Below are 20,926 nucleotides of genomic sequence, written 5' to 3'. Positions count from 1 at the left end.
TTAAAGTAAGTGTGTAGTGAAAAGAAATTTTATAAATATGGTGGTGGTCCAGGGAGAAATAATTTACCTAAAGGTGGTAAATCCATGGATTTTAGGACTCTGAAGTGCACGTGATATAGTTTATATTCTGACACAGACAAGTCAAACCTCATATGTATTATACTATGCTCTACAGATATCCATACAATTTGTCAAACTTATATTCTATACTTTAAATTACCCTTGAAAATTTGTTCTTTTACCATCTTAGTGGGAAACTGAACTTCTGCCAAAATCCATATGCAGTTTTTTTGTCCAATGGATATTGATTACACACATTTTAGTTATCAATCAGTGGGCAATTCCTTAATTAATAACAATTTGAAGCAGGAAATAACAAAATGTCACTCAGAATTGCATGTATGCAATCCTTAAAAGTGTACAGGTTGAATACGCTTCAACAACCAAATGTCTACAAAAACTACAGTCATGATTCAGGTTGTACACAGTTAAATAGGTGAATAAATAAAATTTTCCATTCACCCTTTGTGAAAACTTATAAAATATCAGAAATATATTATAAATAACAATAGACTGAAGCTAGACAACCCTGTATTAGAAGAAACTTCCCCTCAGGATAATCATGCATAATCTGCATGTACTGGTCTGTATTTGAATGTATCTTTAATGCATTTTATACCAATTCAGACCCGGCGTGTTTTAAAGATTTTGTAAAATGTTGTTTTGCACTACAGCAGTTCCTTAGACAGATAAAATGTAAGTCAAAATAAAAATAAAACAGGAGTCAGAGTGGGGTGCTAATGGTTTTTATTGTTTTGATATTAAAATCAATAAACATAATCAGACTAATGTGGTTACAAGCAGAGCTGCAGTACCAACACCCGGCTGATACATGACAGAAAAGAAAGAATGATTTAACACAAAGTTAGAAAAAATAAAGAGGCACAAGAACACAACAGAGATTCAGGGCAGGTGTCCGACAAAAACTGTCAAAAGCTGAAACAGAATGGGCCATTACAGTACAAACCGAGAAAAAAAAAGTCTTACATTTCCATGCCTGTGCAACTGTGCCTCCAAAAAATACAATGTAAAAGAAAGAAGTTAAACCAAAAGTATAAACCCAGCACAACATTTATTATATAACATAAATATAACACATGTCAAGATATTGTATTTAAACAGGCATATATGTGAACTACAAATAGACGTCATTGCTAAAGAGAGGATCAAGTTAGTTTCAGCAGGATACACGTTCTGCAGGTTTTGCTTCTTTACCAAATTAGAATCACCAAGAGATCTATTACAGAGCACTTAGCAATGAAGTACAGCCTTCCTACTGAAACTGGGGAGAGGAACACACACAGGACTAACTACAGAAAGATCCCATGCGGTTGATCTAGTAGAATAAGTTACCATACAAGACCAGAAGCATCATAACAATGGCATGTGGAGCTCAGGATGGCCGATACCTTCCACATCCTCTCCAAATGTTTGGGCTTGTATGGATTTCCTACTAAAAATTGACGTACTGTCTGCTCTTATTCTTAGAAACAGAAGAAAAATAAACAGAACAGATGCTTTACTTTAAGAGAAGCATTTTTTCTTTTTGTTGAAGATCTCTCGTGTGTTTTGGCAAGTCTGGAAGGAGATGTAAATCACTGCAGTGTTGGTTTGTAAGATTGACGAGTGTAAATGTAGATAGTTTTGCTTTTATTGTCAAAGATGGGTAGTTTTTTGCTTTAGTTAAATCAGTCTGCAGAAGAGGAGATGAACCCCTCCTGTATTTATTCACTACAGGGGAAGGTGAGGGGTCTCTGCCCACCAGCCTTAAGTGGCCCCGTCCTAATCTCCAGGGCTACGAGACAAGACACTGCAAACCAAGCCCTTCTTAAAAAGAAAGTAAATAGAGCTTAAGAAATAATTTAAACAAAACAAAAACAACAACAGGGAACGTGGTAAAAATCTCAACATTTCCACTGAAGTTCTATTAATGGCAAATGAGCCATCTTCTAAGGTGAGCGCTAAAAGTTGGTTTAGCTTTGAACCACATCGAACCTTTAACAACAATTAATGAGTTTCACAGGCAGAAATTTCTCACCACTCAATTAAATATTATTCAGGGAAACTTGCATATTATTTGTAAATAAAGTACATTGGTATATCACTAAGTTTAAACTGAGGGTCAAAAGGTGCTTCTTTATATATTAAAGCTATTTAACTCTAACTTGAATTGATTTATTTCAGTCATTCAAGTCCTTCGAAAGTGCAAAGAAATAAAAAATATCCTCACAATGGTAGTTTGCATGGAAATCTTGTTTGAGGAATTGAATACTCTGATTAGAAAATAGTGATTGGGATCTCAATATGAGTCTTAATAATAAGCATCAATCAAATTGATTGTTGTTTGCATATTTTCACTTTGATCTGTAAAAGAGATTACAAATGAGTTATTCAAGGTTAAAGATTTACTTATTTGTTTAGGCTGTTTGCAATTTGTCCCTTACATAATCAGTATGTGGAAAAACTATTTTATAGTCATGGACTTAACTATAGCATCTCCATTTATTCAACTCAGTAGTTAAAAATGTCAATAGTAGAAATAAATAATCATAAAAATAATCAAAACCCAGCTTTAGTTGAATATTATTTTCTAAAATACTTTTTTTTTTTTTTTTTACACATTTTTGCATTTTACTTTGTGCACTTGTTGAAATTGAGTTTTTAGAATGGTTATTTTTCAGCTTTGTGAAATAAGAACGGGTCTACTACATTAAAGAACAAATCCTAATTGATTATAGATAGGAAGCTATCAACTTTCCCATGACTGGCAGGTCAACTTCTGAATCTTTAGATATTTTCTATTCATTAAAGCATTAAAAAGCTGAATGCAGCAGATTTTGGTCTAAAATACACATCAACCACAGATGCACTTTTGGAAGAGTTTGGTATAAAAACATAAAAATATCGTCTAAAGCATAAATGTGATTATCTTTACCAGAAAATATGCTCTGTGTTATAGCAGAGGTTATCAAAATAGAAAAAAAAAGAATTGGTGCAGATTGGAAAATGCCTAATCGATTGCTGATTTATTGAACTTTTGCCACTATTTTCCCAGAAATGAGAGATTAAGTTTGAGAAGTCATTGTGGTTTCATTGTGATTTGCACCTGTGAATCTCAAGACATGTGTCTGACTTTCTATCCTCAGTGGAAATACTTTAAAATCTCAATTTAATCATATTTGTCTCATTGCATTTTAAATTACAGGCCTTCACAAATAAATATCACATATTATAAACACTAGGAGTAGGGGAAAATATAAAATATAATTTAAAACAATATAAACATTTGACAGAGTTAGCATAAATATCAAACTATAACATTAACGATAGGAAGGTTTAAACATATGAGCAAGAGTAGCCACATAAAAATATAACATTCGAGATCTTTCTCTATCATAATGACCAGAGTCTCCCTTTGAGCTTCCAAACAAATACAAACAAGAAAGAAATAAAATCTCCAGACACTCTTTCATCTGTCTGTGTGATCCTGCTGAGGAAGACGAGTCTACATTCATCAGCAAAGCAGCAGCGGAGGAGTTATACCTCGCTATGTCAGCGTACAGCAGTCAGAAACACCAGACTGACCGGAGTCATCAACAGAAGGAATAATATGGCTAAAATTCAACACAGCCATGTTACTGTAGCACCCAGCCAGGGACAGAGTATAGCACCACAGTTTACCCCCATGCTCAGTTTGTCGCTTCATCCGCAACCTGCGACTCAGTGCCAACACTGACTTCACGGAGGGGTCTGGCACTTCATTATAGCAAAGTTAAAAAATGGAAAGTGTTCTTTTTTTATTGGTTTTATTTCTTTTTTTTTTTACTGTCACATAAAGGTCTCAAGAGGCAGCAACCCAGTGCACCATGTCAAAACCTCAGAAGAAGAAGAATGCATTGATATTGACCAGGTAAAAAGCAGGCCCCGAGTCTCCCTCTGTCACTGACACAGTGGAAGTTTGCTCTTCTCTACACAAACACACCAGCGGTGATAGCAGCAGCAGCCAATACAACGTACGATATTGTGGCGTAGTGGGCAGAGAAAGAGTTTCAAAAAATAGAACCGGGTTTCCCAAAACAACATCGGGTTCCACTATAATACTAAAGGGAAATACCGTTGGAAAGTAATGCAACATCTGGGAAAGAGAACTTGTTTAAATCTGCTGCTAACGGTTGATTACACTGTAAAATGTGTGGATGTTAGATAGAGCAAGGTTTTCAGTTTATTTTTGTGTTTCAAGCTTAAGTTTTGGAAAACCCAGTCCATTGTTTCTGTGGGGAAATCCCCTCCAGACTGACAGAAGGTGCAGATTTGTGTTTTTGTATATTTGATTAAGGCACCTGGTTCAGCAGGCATCATAATTCAAAATATTGTCTTTTTTCTGTAAGTGTAAAAACCAAGGGCAAGATGAGTAATGCTTTTGGTCTTTTAACTATCACAGGAAAAATATCTAAGAAAAAGAAAAAAAAAAAACCAAGGAGGAGTATGTAGGGTAAATATACTGGAAATCTGTCATAAACATCCTCAAGCCTCTTTGTGCTCATTCAATAGCAGCAAGTACAAAATCAAATCACTGAGAGTACAGAGAGCCCCAAAAAGCCATGCAACAACTTTGTGACAATGAAATCAATTTCTTATGTCCAAATCATTTCCCCATTCTGCAAGGGAATTAAAATGCACCAAATTCTCTCAGCTTAATGCAAGAAGTTACCCTGCAAACACACAAGCCTTGCTGCTTCTCATTTTGGGACGAACGAAAGGGAACATAAGTGACACAACCTCAAAATGTGAGGCAGTTTTACAAAAATAGGGTTGTAAGTTTAAACAAAACAGAATATATGTGAAATGATACAAACAGAACTGGAAGCCAGACTTTTGGGTCATGACAATACAGCCAACAGATGGGAGTCAAAAGAACCCATTATATAAACATTTTGAAGAATACTTACTTTATCGATTCTACACTAAGAAGTTTCCAGGAAAAAAAACACAAATTTTGCCTTAACAATGGAAAGTTAAGGAATAAAAAGAGAAAACACTACAACAAGCTGTAAAAACAACACTGACTATCAATTGAAACTGCTTTTGCAAACAGCTTTTCTGGAATTATTTTAATTAAAAGTTCTTTGCTGCCTTCCTTCAGACTTAAAACATAAGGACAGCACAAGCTGGGATCAGTAGAGTAAGTTGTTCCTAGCTACAATAAAAAACGATAATTGCATTATATGTTGGAATAAAATACTAATGCTAGTAAAAGCGTTCCTATTAAGTTTTTTAAATAAATATGTATATCATTGCATGAGAGAACTGAGAATTTTGGAAAGATTTATGTGACTTGGCAATTCATCAAATGTTACACTCAACTTTATTTCCTTATTTTTACTATTAAAATAATATAAATACTTTTTGTCACTGATGCAAGTTGTAAACAAACAAACTATTTTATTAAATGAATCATTTATTACAGTTTTTCAGACATTAGCTGTCATTTTTACCTTCTTATAAGCTTGAAGATATTACCCCAGTTAACAAGGTAGTAAGTTGTTGGATGAAAAAAATGCTGATGCCGTAATATATCTTATTAATTAACACAAGCAAAATAGATTAAAGAAACTTTCAATAGCTTTAAAAGAGCTAAATATAATCTAATGCAGCTGTAGATTTAAAATTCAATATTTCTAATTTTAAAAGTATCTTAAGTGCAGTAACTTTATAACGATAGCAAGATGCAAAGAAATCAACAATATAGCAAGTGAGGTGGTTGCCAAGTTTAGTATGTTTTTCAAACAACTTTCATTAACCACCATTTTTTCTTTCCTTTATGCTAATGTCAAAACTACAAAATCTAATTGTTGTAAGCTATTATAATAAATGTTCATCGTGCTGTGTGTCTTATAAAATAGATAAATTATATAATTCATAAGTATATAAAATACACTTCAATTCACTTTAATACAGGTACATGTGAAGCTTCTGAATTTTGAGGTTGGGCAAGGTTTACATAGCTTTGCAACATATTAAAATTCAAATCTTCCCATTTCAAAAGGACAAAATCACTACAAATCCAAAATTCAGAGTTTTTTTAATCATTACTTTAAAGACTATTAGGATTTTATTAAATGAAACAGCAGAACTAAAAACAATGTTTTTATCAGATGACATTTGTTGGCATAGTTTAAGCTAGCATGAATCTAAACTCAGTGCTAACAAGCTAGCATGTTGCCAGGTTGTGTAAGACATAATCTTTAAATTGTTTTAAAATACAAAGTTTCAATGAATCCGAAGTTTATTTTTAGATTGTTTTTTGTCTGTTTGTTTTGTTTTGTTTAGATAATTTGGTGCTAAGACTTAGTATTTTATCCCCATTATTTCCAACTTATGCTATCCTTTAACCACCTGGAATCAGCAGTAATGGATTAAGAAACTTTAAGAGATTCCTACAAACACAGGATATCAAATTACGTATTTTAAAAAGTTATCTCCAATCCATGTGTTTATCTAGCTTGTGAAAAAATTCCATTATACTATATTTACTATAACTATCAAGTCCAAAGTATTAATATAAATTAGCAAACCGATAAAACCGTACCGTCAAAGGATTTGTATGAAATCTAGTCCTTCATCTAGAATGCTATTAATAATTTAACTGAACAATCAATCAGTTTATACTGTGAAACTGATGGAAACTTCTCTGAAATTATATTATATGATCTGATAATGTGTATCACTGAAATAATATATATTATTTTTTAAATTTCATTATGGCTAGTTTTGTCAAGCCCAATAAACTGGCTTTTACAAAAGAAGTCATGCTATGCTGAGCAACATTTATACCACAAGTCAATAACAGAAACTCCCAACTCCTGCTGTTCAGAGAAAGAACCCATGGGAATCTTCTTCTTACTGGTCCAACAGCAAAATCTCACCGTTTACAGAAACTTAAAACTAATGGAAACAATTGGAGTGGGGGGGCAGCACTTCTTGGATGACCAAACATTATCAGCACCATGTGACAAACCCCAGTTGGACATCAGAGTCAAATCCTTCATGAAGGGAACATGTTGCAGATTCAAAAAAAAATTTTTGTTTGTTTTAAATTTTTGTGTCAAAGTCTGTTGGCCTTTGTTTTGACTTTGTGTACAGAGCATTGCACCATAGTGATTGACATTGATAATTCAGAACACACAGACAGACAATATATTTTTTGTACAGAGTAAAGAATGGCGACAATAACTGGAATACATAAATATATTTTTCTTGCGATTTTATACGTCATCACATGTCAGATAGAAGAACAGTATTACCCTGATTTGCTGAAGAAGAGCTTTATGGTATCCACGTAGCTTTTATTGAACAAGAGTAGCACAAAGTTACACACTCTATTAGCTTAATAGTTACGGTATAGGTTTTTTTTTTTTAAACTAAAAAGAATAAGGAATAGTTTTACTGGCGTGGATTCTCACTCATTTCCTTGACTATTAAAATGCCACAGAGTCTCTTGGTTCGAATGTAAAGTTGCACAGCTTGCGCCTATCATGTTAAATGTAAAAACCTGTGAGGACTCTCTTAAAACTACAGCCTCGTGATCGACAGCAAAACATGCGCGCCTCTAATGTCAGCCGGCCGTCAACCAGCGGCCCTGTAACCACTGTTGACCCCCTGACAGACCTGGCATCAGATCATAGCTGAGAAAAGGCTTTGAATACTGTGTTCAGACTTCTGAAGTCAATTTTCAGTTATGGATCGCCACGTCTGCTACTTCAGTCAGGGTTGTTTTGAGCCAATCAGGCTGAATGGTTTTGTTGCTGTTGTTTACCAGACTGGCAGAACAATGTTATAAACCCCAGGCATGTCCCTTTAGCTACAAACATGTCTGCCATGTTGTTATTTTTGTTTGTGTGAAGTTATTTCAGAAGGCAATAAGTGTCCGGATTGAGTCTCCACTTGTAATTGGCTTGCCATACAGTACAGTGATATAGTAATATCCCCTAAGGCGGCCCGGAAAACCAGCTTTGGAGCGAGCTCTTCCCGGCCGCCCAAGGCTAAACCCCCTCCTCTTTAAGTCACAAGTAGAAATCAGTTTACAAATGATAACAATATAGCTCTCTGAAGAAATGTGTCTACACTGTACATCGCCCTGAAGAGGAAGCCAAAGCAGAATCAGATTTTCCATAGGAAACCTCTACTGAAGGCAAATGAATCATGACGCCAAGGGGGTCAGCATCAGAATCAAACGTAGGGGCCCTGGAATCAAAACCCTCTTTTTTTTTCATTTTGTTTTGTTTAAGACCACAAACATACCATAACACCCTGACCAGGAAATAGACCGATCCTGTCAAGACACTGCACTTCCCGAAAGCCAAGCAATGATACTCTCTTCCTCTCTCTGAACACCTCATATCATTTCATGGCTCAAGAAACTTTGTAGATCTAACCCCCGTCAGGCCACACGCGTATATTACTTGCTAGTTCAGAGACCTAGCCATGTCAGGTAATAGACTTATCTGAGCAAGTAGTCATCAAGTACACTTGCAGCATTCACACGAGGCCGTTTAGCAGCAAATGGAAGAAAAAAAATATTTCTTTTTGTTTTTTCATTTTTTTGGACAAAGTGCTGTTGTCTTTTTAAACATATAATCTACACATATAACTAACATTTAGAAGATACATATTAACTCATAGTTTATTTACAAAATATATAACTACTAAGAAAATAACTATGGACGGAAAGGGGAGAGCAAGTCTTTAGGCTACAACTAGTCAAACAAGTCAAATGTGAATATTGGAAACTTATCATTCTAGTTTCAGAAAAGAAGCACCATTTCTCCCTTTTTAGACAGAAAAGGAAATTAGCTATTACCCAATCATGAAATACACAGAGAGGAACGCTCACAGTCATTAGAAAACGCTCTGGAAATAACTTTTGATCTTCACACTGCCCTGGAATCAAAAAAACTCATTCATGAATTTATTTTAAGTCCTAAAATTTGATTATGGTTAATTTGAGGAGAATTAGTTCTTAGGTGAAACAGGTGGAAATAAAATTTTGAAATATTTACACAATTGAGAACACATGGTATGACATAAACAGAGAAATATGTACCGGTAAGTAGCTAATTTTGATGCAGTAAGGCTTGAAGAATGAAGGCGAGGCATACAGGTCAACAATGCAGCTCGAAAGGTAACAATCCCAGGAATGCAAACGTCTCGTAATTTAATGATTGATTCTGAAACTAAAGTTTAGAAGCACAAAAAAAACAGAATTGCCTGATTTTTAAACTGACTGAGCTTAGCGTGTGGAAAACACACTTTTTATTCCTGTCAGTGAATGCACCATAACTAAGAACGACGTTCTGCTAACCACAACACTCATCAGTGGGGAAGTTCTTACTGAGTGAAGAAGACTCAAAGTTGTCTATTTTCGAATGACTGAGCTGTTAAAGAACAAAGTATTTTCTACAGAGGAATGTTGGCTGTTCATTCAGAGAGTTAGGCGTTGTCATGTTGCATTTTCGGGAGTTTTGTGTCTCATTGAAGTGACAAAATTAGCATAGAGCACATTTTAGTAGATACCAGGAAGGCTCTTTGGAGTACTGCAAAGTTTCACTCTTTGTGAGCTTCCAACTTCTCTATCATGAAACATGTTGGATTTGGAAATGTTTGGAATATATCAGAGATAAAGTAAAGATCCAGATGTTCTAGCGGAAAGACACAAAGACTGCTGCTCAAATTTAGCAGTGGTAACTGTTATTATACAGGTGGAAAATGTCAATCTCGTCATCATTTTGTCTTTGTTCTAAAATAGTGACTCCTTTCTCACACACAGTGTAAGATTATTACTCTTATAAGGCCAAAAAATGTTTTGAATGCTGCTAATCAGAAATCCATATCAGCAGGTAGAGGTTTGGGTGAAAATCAGTCACAAATCTTTTATTGGTGCATCTCTACTAAAATGTAAAAGCTGCTGATTCCAGGTCAGTGTGAAGCATCATTTTGAGCCACAAGACAAATACAGCCTGTCCTCCATCTTCCTGCAGACCGCTCTAATGACAGTGACGTTATGCCACATTGTGTCTGAAATTATCCAGTCCTTGTTCTCTTTTACACAGTCAGTAAAGAAGATTATTCGATCAGCCTGTCTCTTCTTTTTCTCCATAACTAATTCTCTGACCTATGAATACCTAAAAACCAGAAAGCAAGTCTAAGAAGCAGCTTAAATACAAAAATATACTGTTTTTTGTTTATTTTTTCTCTAGCTTTTTAAATGCAGAAATGTGACATGCTTGAAAACAAATCATGAAAAGTAGCATTTCATAACTCATAGATGTAGCATTAATGCTTCTATATACAGTACTTTAAAGCACAACTCAGATAATATTCTGCTTGTGAACTAGACCTTGACTACATACAGAAATCAAACAAGTGACACAGGAATATTTTGGTTATTTCAGGGAACATCTTGACAAGCAAAAAAAAAAAAAAAAAGTAACTTAGCTTATCTACTAGGTGAGCGCTTGTTTTTTTTTGTTTGTTTTTGTTTTCTAACTAGCGCCATTAACACACTTAGCATGTGCAGGGAGGAATCAGTTCAGGAATGAAGTGGTTCCTAAGCAACAAATCTACAGGAAAAAGCCCACGTTGCAAGGGACACAAATTAATGTTCCTTTTCTGTACAGAATTGGACCCAAACTAATTTCACAGTTCTATGAAGTTCCCTGACCCTCCCACATTTCTTACATTCAATACGGCGTCAGGTAAGCTGTGCAAAACCTTACTTTAACTGGCTGGTCGCCATTTTCGTTGCATGTGTCTTTGGTACAAAAACAATCAAAATATAGTGTGCAAATATTTGTTGTAACCCTAAAGGAAAAATATCTGTTAACCCGCCCCATCCCGCCCCTCCCAGGACCCTAAAGACAAGAGTACCAAAAACCGAAAGGAATCTATTGCAGAGCCCTCCTATATACACAGACTCTGTGGCATCACGCAACAAGAGCTTCCATTTGTTTATGTACATTCAGAATATCTTTAAACAACTTGTGTCCATCCTTTCGTTCCCTAACAACCTTCTCTCCAAAGCTGGAGCTCGAGTCCGTCTCTAACACACACTCATTCAGACTTAAAGAGACACACACATACATATACAAGGCACAATGAATAGAACTCTGATCAAACACTAGTATGAACACATCAAACTGTCACCACCACGCTGCCATGTCAACTTTACTGTACAAAAAAGGGAGGAGCTGATGCCTGGGAGACACTTCTATATACAGTTTCCTGGAGGAGATGGATTGCTGTTTATGTCATCTTTATCACCATCCTCATCATCGTTTCCCAGTCCAGTTATAACCACCAGAAAGCCCCAAAAAAGCACCATGCTACATGCATTTCCAATTCAGGTTGTGAACCACTTCCTGTTGATTAAGGTTACATGTCGAAACCAGCAGGATGTGTGATCGCTTGAATCTTCTACTGCATTTTTTTTTCTGTTTCATATCTTGCGCTAATATACTAAACCTGTTTTTGCAAGCAGTAGAGTTGATTGGCAAACAGGGGATGGCGTAAATTTATTTAGGCCTTCAGTACTAAATATTTCCTGCCACCCTGCTTTTTTCTCCCCTGCAGCTTTCTGGGCTACCAGAGCCATTTTTATAAAAGTGCTTCAGTGAAGGGGTCAATTTAACATCCTGGAACTTCTTTTGTTGTTGTTTTTTTTCTCTTTTTTTGCTTTTTGGGATAAAGCTCCTTGTATAAACGATAACTTATGCTTCATCAATCTGTGATTGTTTCTGGCATGTAACAAGATTTCCTCTGTCTTTATTACCACCTCAAACAAAGTCTTCCAGTGGTTATGCTCATTTGAGCTCCAGTCTCAGTCCCTAAAGCCTGCAGCAGGCGACGTTACGCTCATCTAACAATCACCAGTGGATTTAAGAACGTGCTGCTCCAGACACACCAAACCATCACTTGCTTTTCAACGTGCTTCTCCCAACAGCCGGCCACCATGGTTGGGGAGACAGCGATGTACTGACGCTGCGCGTGGCGTGCAGAGACGGAAAAGCCAGGGTTTGTGCCTTACAGCTGCACGGCAAAGACAAGCACACGTACGGGGAGGTGGTGTGTGTGTTTGAGTGACTGGCGATGAGTGTTTACTCTGAGCTGGAGGGGCATGCAGAGGGGAGAATAGTTACAACGGACAGCACGGTGGTAATATGGAGTCCACTCTTCTCAGTGGACGGAGGGTTTGTCTACATTTTGGAGGTGGGGACTCGCAGGCCGACCAGTCCTCCCGTTGGGTCACCGCGTCCCGTGTTTTCCAAAATCTTGTTGACAAAGTCTGAAGTCTGCCCAGCAACCGGTGATGGCACTAAAAGAGACGTAAAGTTGTGCAAATGTATTTTCTCGTATACAGATTTCCTCTGTCTGCTTTTTTTTGGCAGACAGCTGCATCCTAGGTGCACAAAGGAGCATTACAGGAGATCCTCCCTATAAAACTACACTACTATCACGACTCCCAACAAAATCAATATGTTTACGTCCCTTCTGGCATTAGAACAATTATTTATTCTGTTTTACTTGTTTTTAAATAACATTTCTGCTGTAGAATGTTTATTGCAAACAATTTGTTCTCTTTTTAATGTTCAATACACGTTAAAATTATTTAATGATTGTATACTGTATATTATTATGATCTGGTTATGTATTTATTTCAAACATACATATTCACATTCACAAGTTAAATACTATGATATATATTTAGATAACTATTTGTTTGAAAAGGAGGTAGGCAGAAGCATAAACATATTTGACCCTCTTTCTTTTCTTTTATACGTGTCTTAGTTTACATGTTGTTATTAATTTAAACAAATATAATTATTATTGGGATTCTTGGTATATATGTATATTTAATACTTTTTGATTTGTTGTGTGCACCTACATATATCGTGATGCTGCTTTTACACTTGAATTCCTCACTGTGAGGCAATAAAGGCTATTTTTATTCCTATTTCTTCTAAATCAGAAAAAGATAACATGAGAAAATACAGACAACAGTTTGAAATAATGACTTAATCTCTGAAAGAAATAAAAAGCAATCCAAACCAGCATAACAACTAGAAGCCCTTTGTGAAATATAACTACAATCTTAATTTGCACTTTTCTTTTTTTGTTATTTTTGCTGAAAAACCATTATAAACTTAATTTTATGCAATTACTGCATTTTTTTTTACTTGAGTTAAGAAAACTGATAAACAAATGTTTCTTTAAGGGTGCAAAATGGAAGTAAAGATGGACAAAATGGCAAACTACACACATTTAGAGGTCAGAGAAAGACATATTTTAGACAAAAAAAATTCCTGTGATCTCAGATTTCAAACCAAGTAAGTTTAAAATAGCATTTTACAAGCACAGTAAAGCTAAACAAGGTCAGAATGTTTACTCATGTTTAATTCTCACCAAGCGTTTCCTCGATGAGCCGCTCCAGAGTCTCGGTCATGTTGGTTGGGCGTGGAGACGAGTCCTCCACTCGCAGCATTATCTCCTCCTTGATGGCGTTGATCACAAACAGTAGCCGATCTGCACGTGTTCAAGCACAGAAGACATAAAAACTACTCATAATGCTCCCCAGACAATATTTTGGTTTCTAGATTAATAGAGATAAGTGTAACAAGAGAAATAAAAAGACAACAATCAGACCTGAGGATGAAGAGATGATTAACTTACCATATTCTGTACTGAGTCCCCAAAGCTTCACTTTGTTTGCTTCATATTGAGCTTTCTTTTTTAAACGGCAAGCCCTAAATCCCAAACAGATGAAAGTTACTTATCCACATTGTAGCTCTGACTGTAATCGTACACATGCAGGATGCTGTACCTGGACGCCAGCTTGTTCTTCTCCTTGCGAGAGCGCGGCCGTGCGGTCAGCGGCAGCTCGCTGACGGGAGTGAGGTCGCTGATCACCTTGTTCAGCTTACGGAGCTCTGTGCCGATCTGCAGCAGCTTGCGAGGATTGGGCGTCAGGTCTTCCACGTCTGTGCGCCGCGATTTCTTTAGCATGTATTTTCCTTTGTAACAGGAAGGAAAACAAAAAAATCATAACACATTACAAAGCAGAAGCAGTCAATTTTTATAGACACAAAAGAGGCTCTGTTGAATTATTACTCAGCATAATGTGTCACCTTGCTATACTTTTTTAAGCTATTACTGCTTTTTAGAGATGTGCATCACTTGTTAAATAAAAATAATCCTCAAAATAAATTCGGAAGATGTCAGAATCTTACACAGAAGATATTAGAAAAAATACAACCTTTAATAGAGTGCATTTTTTCATTAGGGAGAAACAGAAAGAAAGATAATTTTAATTACTTTTGACATTATTAAAGTTAAATGTACTGTAATGATTGAGCCTGCTGCAGCAGCAGAAGGATCACGTTACTATGGATGACTGTAAGTGTGACTGTAATGTTTTCTTATTTATGTTGAGCTACTTAGAGCCACGCAATTTATTCATTGACCCCAAAATTTGGAAATTATTGACATGTATGATGCAGACAAAATATGGAACATAAACAAAAATAGAAACAAAACAAAATGTATATTTCTATACAACAAAATAGAGGTACTTTCCAATGTGCATTTTTTAAAAATGTAAATCTAAATATACATTTCTTTCATAAGAAACAAGTTCTTATTATTCCTATTAAAAGAAATATGACAAAAGCATTTTCTATTGATACTTTACTTTTGTGAGTTAATTAAATTGTCTAGGGACTTTTAATTAGAAATCCATGACTTCATGTTTCCCTGTTGTATAAATGGGGTAACTCATAGGCAGCTCTTTATATTTATTTATATTATATATTTATTTAAGATAAAGAGAGGTTAATTAATTTGACACTTGCATTTCCAGATTTATTGAAAATTTCACATGCATATTTGCATTTCCAATAAAAGTTAATTTTATATACTTTCACATGTGACTTTTTCCCATTTATATAATTCTAATTTCCATAATTCAGCATCATTTAAAACCAAAAGGTTTGAATACAGGTGATGGGTAATTTCCTTGTGACAGTTTTTTATTTCCCCTGCTATTTCAAAGGATCCTGATCTGGGCATGCTGTTGTGCAAACCCATCTGAACAACATACGTCATCACAACCTCATTTAAAAGTCTTAGGCAAACCTCAAAGACACAATATTATGGAATAAAATGATCTAAAAGGCTCAAATAAAGCTGTTGTTTTACTACTCTGTTCTAAAAGAAAGATAATGTGATATAGTTGAATATAGAGTGGATCTCAGAGGTGGACACGTTGCTGGTAAAATACCAGGTGTATGTGATATAAGCCCAACTGGCCAATCGTAACACTGGAAAACCTCAGAAATGTCTGCCTAGTGCTGCTTGTGTTTAATATAAAGACATAAATCTATATATTTTTTTCTTCATATGTCTTTGGTAAGAGAATGTTGTAGGGCTGTGAAGCAGAAACATTTTCTTCTAACTAACTGGATAAAACGTTACAAAATCTTGAAGGAGAATGTTTCATCTTTGAAAAGCAGAAGTAGAGCCTCCTGCACAGCCAACAAGAATGCAGCAAGTGGTTTCTGAATTGTAAGTCAACAGCAAAAGACTTGCACAGCGGTAAAACCAGCTGACCAAATGTGCTGGAGCTCCACTTGGGTTGCTAGGTAACGAGACTGGGCGATAGATTTCATGTTTGCATCTATATAAATGGCACAATCAACATAAAATTGAAGAAAAAAATTTAAACTGAAAGGTTTGAACATTATTTGAGAACTAAATCTGACAGAAAATCAATGCTGTCATTTGACAAACTATTAGTTTAATGTTCATAAGTATTATAATAACATTCATATTTCAGAATTAATGTTCATTTAAAAAGATGGGGAAGGTTTTTGTCAGATTAAGACACCTTTGGGAGCTGCTGTGTGTAGTTTCTATGAGTCTGTGTGTTTGTGAATACCATGGAGAGGCCCGTTCTTCTGGTACATGTTGCTCGGCAGCGTGTGTCTGTCCCACTCAGAGGGCTTCAGCATCCGCTCCTGCTTGGAGGGGGTGAGCTGCTCGCTGTACTCCCAGAAGTAGCGGCGCTTCCCTCTTTTCCGGCTGGAGACTCCAGCTGTCAGGCCTTTTATGTCATCCATCAGCTCCATGTCACAGCCTGACGGGACAAAGAAACGCAAAAATGTTGAAGAAGTTAGACTACAGTCCAAAAAACACAAAAACTTACCAAGTAATTTTTATCTAGTTTCAAGTGCAAATATCTGAGTTCATTTGAAATAAGACATAACTAACTTACAAGTAACTTTTCAGAAAGATAAAAGTTTGTTTTAATTCATTAAACCCTTAATATTGATGAAAAGTTACTTGTAAGTTAGTTTTGTCTTATTTAAAGTGCACAAAGATATTTGCACTAGAAACTAGATCAAAAATACTTGGTAAGATTTTGTGTTTTTGCAGCAGAAAAATTAGGTTTTGAAATGCAAGAAAGGAAAGAATTCAAGACGGCCTCTACCTGGCTCAGAGAAGGCGTCGCTCATGTCGTCATCCTTGTCTGCTTCGTAGTCTTCATCCTCCTCCTCTTCCTCTTCCTCCTCATTCTCAGAGAGCTCATGCTCACTGCCGAAACCTTCATCGTGGTCTTCATCGTCCAAGTCCAGCCCATCGCCCTCGTCCTCCTCTGGCTCCTCGTCGTCTTCCTCCTCCTCGTCTTCCTCCAGCTGCGTCAGAGCTCGGCTGCAGGTCAGGAACAGAGAGTAGTTGTGTTCTTCCTCCTTGCTCTGCTCTGGATCTTCAACCAAAACCCCGCCGCCGCCTGCGCCGCACGCCCCTGCCACAGCGTCGGACGTGCTGCACACGGTCTGCTTCGCCTCTACCAGCTGGGGAACAGCAGCGGACCTGCTGACAGGCCCCTCCCGCCGCGTCGCCCCCTCCGCCTTCAACTCAAAGCCCTCCAGGCTAGCCAAGCCGCTGGCTTGCGGGGTGGCATGGCCCACTGAGATGGCACTTGCTGAAGTGGAGGGCTTCTCGTCTTGAGGCTGGGAGACAGGCAGCGGCGGATCTGACCTCTCAAAATCTGTCTGGGGCATCGCCTCGCCTTGAGGTCTGGGTCCAGAACTGATGCGAACTTTAGCTTTCCGAACAAAGTCAGCGCTGTGAGACGTCGGAGCGGCCATCTTAGCCCCTCGACCCGGAGGTTTGGGTTGAGCCTGGGTGTGGTCCTGGGCGAGACCGAGCTGGTTCTGGGTTTTAGCCATGGTCTCGGTGCTGGAAGCAACAGGTCTGGTTGCTTTTTGGGAGCTTTCAGGAAAGTCTGCGAAAAGACTTCTGGAAGGACGGGATTGGGAAGAGGATGTGGCGCACGGAGACGACCGCACGGAGCTGACGCCCAGACCTTGGAGTCTCTTGTTTTGAGAGGGGAGCGGCTGAGATGGGGGCTGGGAGCAAGGAAGCATCAGGTCGACAGGAGGGTAGAGAGCCTCACAGACGGGCAGTGAGTCCTCGCTGTTGAGCTGAGCCAGCGTCGGGGTCCGACTGATCACCTCCTCATCCTGGTAGGGACTGGAGAAGTCATCCAGTCCAAGAAAGTCCACTTCTTTGGTTCCCCAGATATCACAGCTGGCCAGCCGTGTGTATCTGTTAATGACAAAAAACATATACAACAATGAAACGTCCAGCAAAAAATACCAAAAACAAAACTGGGAAAAAAAACTCAAGACTTTTTTGTTTTAAACTTTCCAAATAAAATCTTTATGATACATGAATTAAACATTTGAACATTTTCCTACAACACAGCTTCAATGCAAAAACACAAAATCTTACAAAGTAATTTTGATCTAGTTTGTAGTGCAAATATCTTTTACCTGAAGTCAAAACTGACTTACAAGTAACTTTTCAGCAAGATATATCAGCTTATTTTAAATAACTTATTCCTTAATATTGATGAAAAACTTCCAGTTCCATTGGCAGATTATTTCACTTATAACAAGACATTTTCCCATGTAATAAGTGAAATAATCTGTCAATAGAACAAGTACTTTTTCATCAATATTAAGGATTTATTGACACTAAACAAGCTCTCCTATATCTTACTGAAACGTTACTTTTAGTTAGTAAACTTAAAATGAGACAAAACTACGATGTTTATACTAGAAACTAGACAAAAACACTTGGTAGGATCTTGTGTTTTTTTTCATGTTGATTCAAATACAGCTTTAAGTTTTTTTTTTCTTTTATACATATATATGCTTTACCCAATTATGAACCATCAAACAGTGCATCAAATACCATGTTAACTTGTCTGAATGTTTACCAAGTCTTCTCTGTACAGCCACAATGCCCAGAGCAAAACTGCAGCTGTTCACCTTTTTATTCTCATCCTGTCTTGGTTTTGGGAATTAGTTTTGCCAGAGTCAGATTTCTGAGAACAGTAGAAGGTTTTCATACCACAACATTTCCAAGAAGAGAACAGAACAATCAGATGATTTCTCTGTACTCCTTCAGTGAGTTGGCTAACCTTTCTTGAATGTCTTTCCTTAAAATATTGCGAAAACTGCAGTTGGTTCATTTGATCATTTTTACAAACTAAGAACACACAGCACAGCAGTCCTATCAAAAAGCAGCCCAATTTTTTTTATTAACTTGTTACTCAAAGGAATGTAGCACTTTGATTCAGGAGAAACAACATTTTCTTTGCACATTACTAAAAGGAATTTCGAATGCAGCTGGAGTTCAGACTTTCAGCTTTATTTCAGTAAGTTGAACAAAATGACCGCATAAAAATGTGATGAACTAAAAGACTTTTTTAAACACAATCCCTTCATATCAGGGGCTAAAAAGAACAACCTTCGTCAAATTTCCATGTGGAAACCTTCAGATGAAAGCTGAAAGTTTTGACTTTATGTCCATGTCCAAATATATAACTAGAACTTAAGTATGTTCCAGCAAACAGATAAAAAAAAAAATCTAAAATGGGCGTGCCATGGTGGCGTAGGGGATAGAGCAACCCATGTTTGGAGGCCTTGAGTCCTCGAAGCGGCCGTCGCGGGTTCGACTCCCGGACCCGACGATATTTGCCGCATGTCTTCCCCCTCTCCTTCCCCGTTTCCTGTCAGCCTACTTTCATATAAGGGACACTAGAGCCCACAAAAGATCCCCTGGAGGGGTAAAAAAAAAAGCTAAAATTGTGTCAGTGTCCAAATAATTATGGATCCAGCTGTACCATCCTGCAAGCAGCACGTTTTCTGTTCAAACAGCCTAATTTTTATAGCAGCTGTCTCACCACACCTAGCATTCAATAAAAGTAGGGAAACAACCTTTTACATTTATTTTTGGAGTAAAATGTAAATCCAATGGTTACCTGGACTCCAGATAAGCTAAAACAACAAGATGTTCGTAACTGGGTGACTTCTGACAGTAGTGTTGTTTGCACAGGATTTTGTTTAGAGGTTCCAGGGTAAAGGAGGTTGAATACAAATGAAGGCCACGTTTCAGATATTCATTTGAGCAAACATTTGGAAATAATCACTCTTCCATTTTACAGTGAATCTCTACTAAAAATTCCTAAAATTAGTTCAACGTTAATGCAAAATGACTAACTGCGAAAATATCCAAGGCATATGAATACTTGTTATGAGACGGTACTAAAATAATGTTACCTGGTGAGGTCTTCCCAGTACGAGTCCCACTGTTCGAACGCTGAGCTGCTGTGGACCGTCTCACACTCACCCAGGCCCATCAGCTGATCCACGCCTCCCTCCACCTCTTTGCCTCCGTCTCCGACCCCCACGACGCTGTCCCCGCAGGGACTCTGCTGGTGGCTCATGTCTGTGTCCTGCAGACGAAGGAGAGAGAATCAGAGTGAAGGAGGCAGATGGTGAATTAAATCGCAGGTACTGTTTCAGATGCCTGCTGCACAGTCAGCGTCTTTGTTTACTCCCACATTAAGAGTTTTGATTAAAAAACTAAGGGCTGAATGAATTATTGTAGACACTTTTCACTATTCAGAAGTGCTATTGAACAGCAGCGTACAAAGTTCAGGAGGCTCCATGGCTTTTTAATGCAGCTAATCATAGTTATATGAAGGAAGGGAAAAAACAACTATCTGTAAACTTTTATTTTTTCCAAATGGGTGATACTTAGTTATTAAACTTTTAACACTGTCCAAAAATTTAAAACCTATTATTCAGAGGCCTATCACAAAAACAAATCTTGCTGGATGATTAATTGTCCCAGAAGTTATTACGATAATCAATAAAGTTGTTATTTTGAGACCATTCACAAGTAATATAGTAATGTAGTGCTAATGTAATATAGTAATATCAGAAAACACTGTGAAAGATCAATAAACTTTAAATTCGAATTAACATTTACCGCTGTAACTGAAAGTAATTTTAAATATCCAAAATAAATAAACAAAACTGCAGAAATAACAATAAAATGAGTCCTGAAGTTTCTGTAAACAAAATTGTCATTCAAAAAAAGGGCTAGCTGAGACAAATGCACCAGAGTGAGATCTTTGTCATACAGTTTTTGAAAGAAATGGAAGTCATAATGCTCGGTTTAATTTATGATGTGATTAATTGATTTATGGTTTATTGCCACAGCAGTAATTATTCATACAAGTAAAGCGCACAGAATAAGGTAACCAGAAAACTGATTTTTTAAATTACAATCAGCATTTTCCACAAACCAATGCACCTTATGGAAAGAGAGAGCTTACTCTCTGACTGTTTAATTCACCTAATCAGGGTTAAAATGGAGGAAAGAAAAGCTAATTCTTCCTGCAGTAAACACAAAAATGTGTTGGACTTCAAGTCTCTCCTGAACAAGAAAGAAACGA

The 20,926-nt window shown here is 37.0% G+C and overlaps 1 protein-coding gene across 2 annotated transcripts in view; it reads right to left on the bottom strand.

Moving 5' to 3' along the window:
* Window positions 1–790: 790 nt before the first annotated feature.
* crebrf (creb3 regulatory factor) overlaps window positions 791–20,926 on the bottom strand; it is a 33,806-nt gene continuing 13,670 nt past the window's right edge. For both annotated transcript variants that reach the window (XM_028030582.1, XM_028030583.1), the window contains exons 4-10: window positions 19,743–19,918; window positions 16,601–17,721; window positions 16,049–16,246; window positions 13,937–14,126; window positions 13,786–13,859; window positions 13,519–13,638; window positions 791–12,430 (exon numbers count right to left, since the gene is read on the bottom strand). In XM_028030582.1, coding sequence (XP_027886383.1) covers window positions 12,312–12,430; window positions 13,519–13,638; window positions 13,786–13,859; window positions 13,937–14,126; window positions 16,049–16,246; window positions 16,601–17,721; window positions 19,743–19,918 — 1,998 coding nt within the window. In that variant the 3' untranslated portion in view covers window positions 791–12,311. The remainder of the gene's footprint in view (window positions 12,431–13,518; window positions 13,639–13,785; window positions 13,860–13,936; window positions 14,127–16,048; window positions 16,247–16,600; window positions 17,722–19,742; window positions 19,919–20,926) is intronic.

The sequence above is a fragment of the Xiphophorus couchianus genome, chromosome 11 (genome assembly GCF_001444195.1).
Source record: "Xiphophorus couchianus chromosome 11, X_couchianus-1.0, whole genome shotgun sequence".
Classification (NCBI taxonomy): Eukaryota; Metazoa; Chordata; class Actinopteri; order Cyprinodontiformes; family Poeciliidae; genus Xiphophorus; species Xiphophorus couchianus.
Note: the sequence above shows the minus strand (reverse complement) of the source record. Positions and strands in the feature narration are given on the sequence as shown.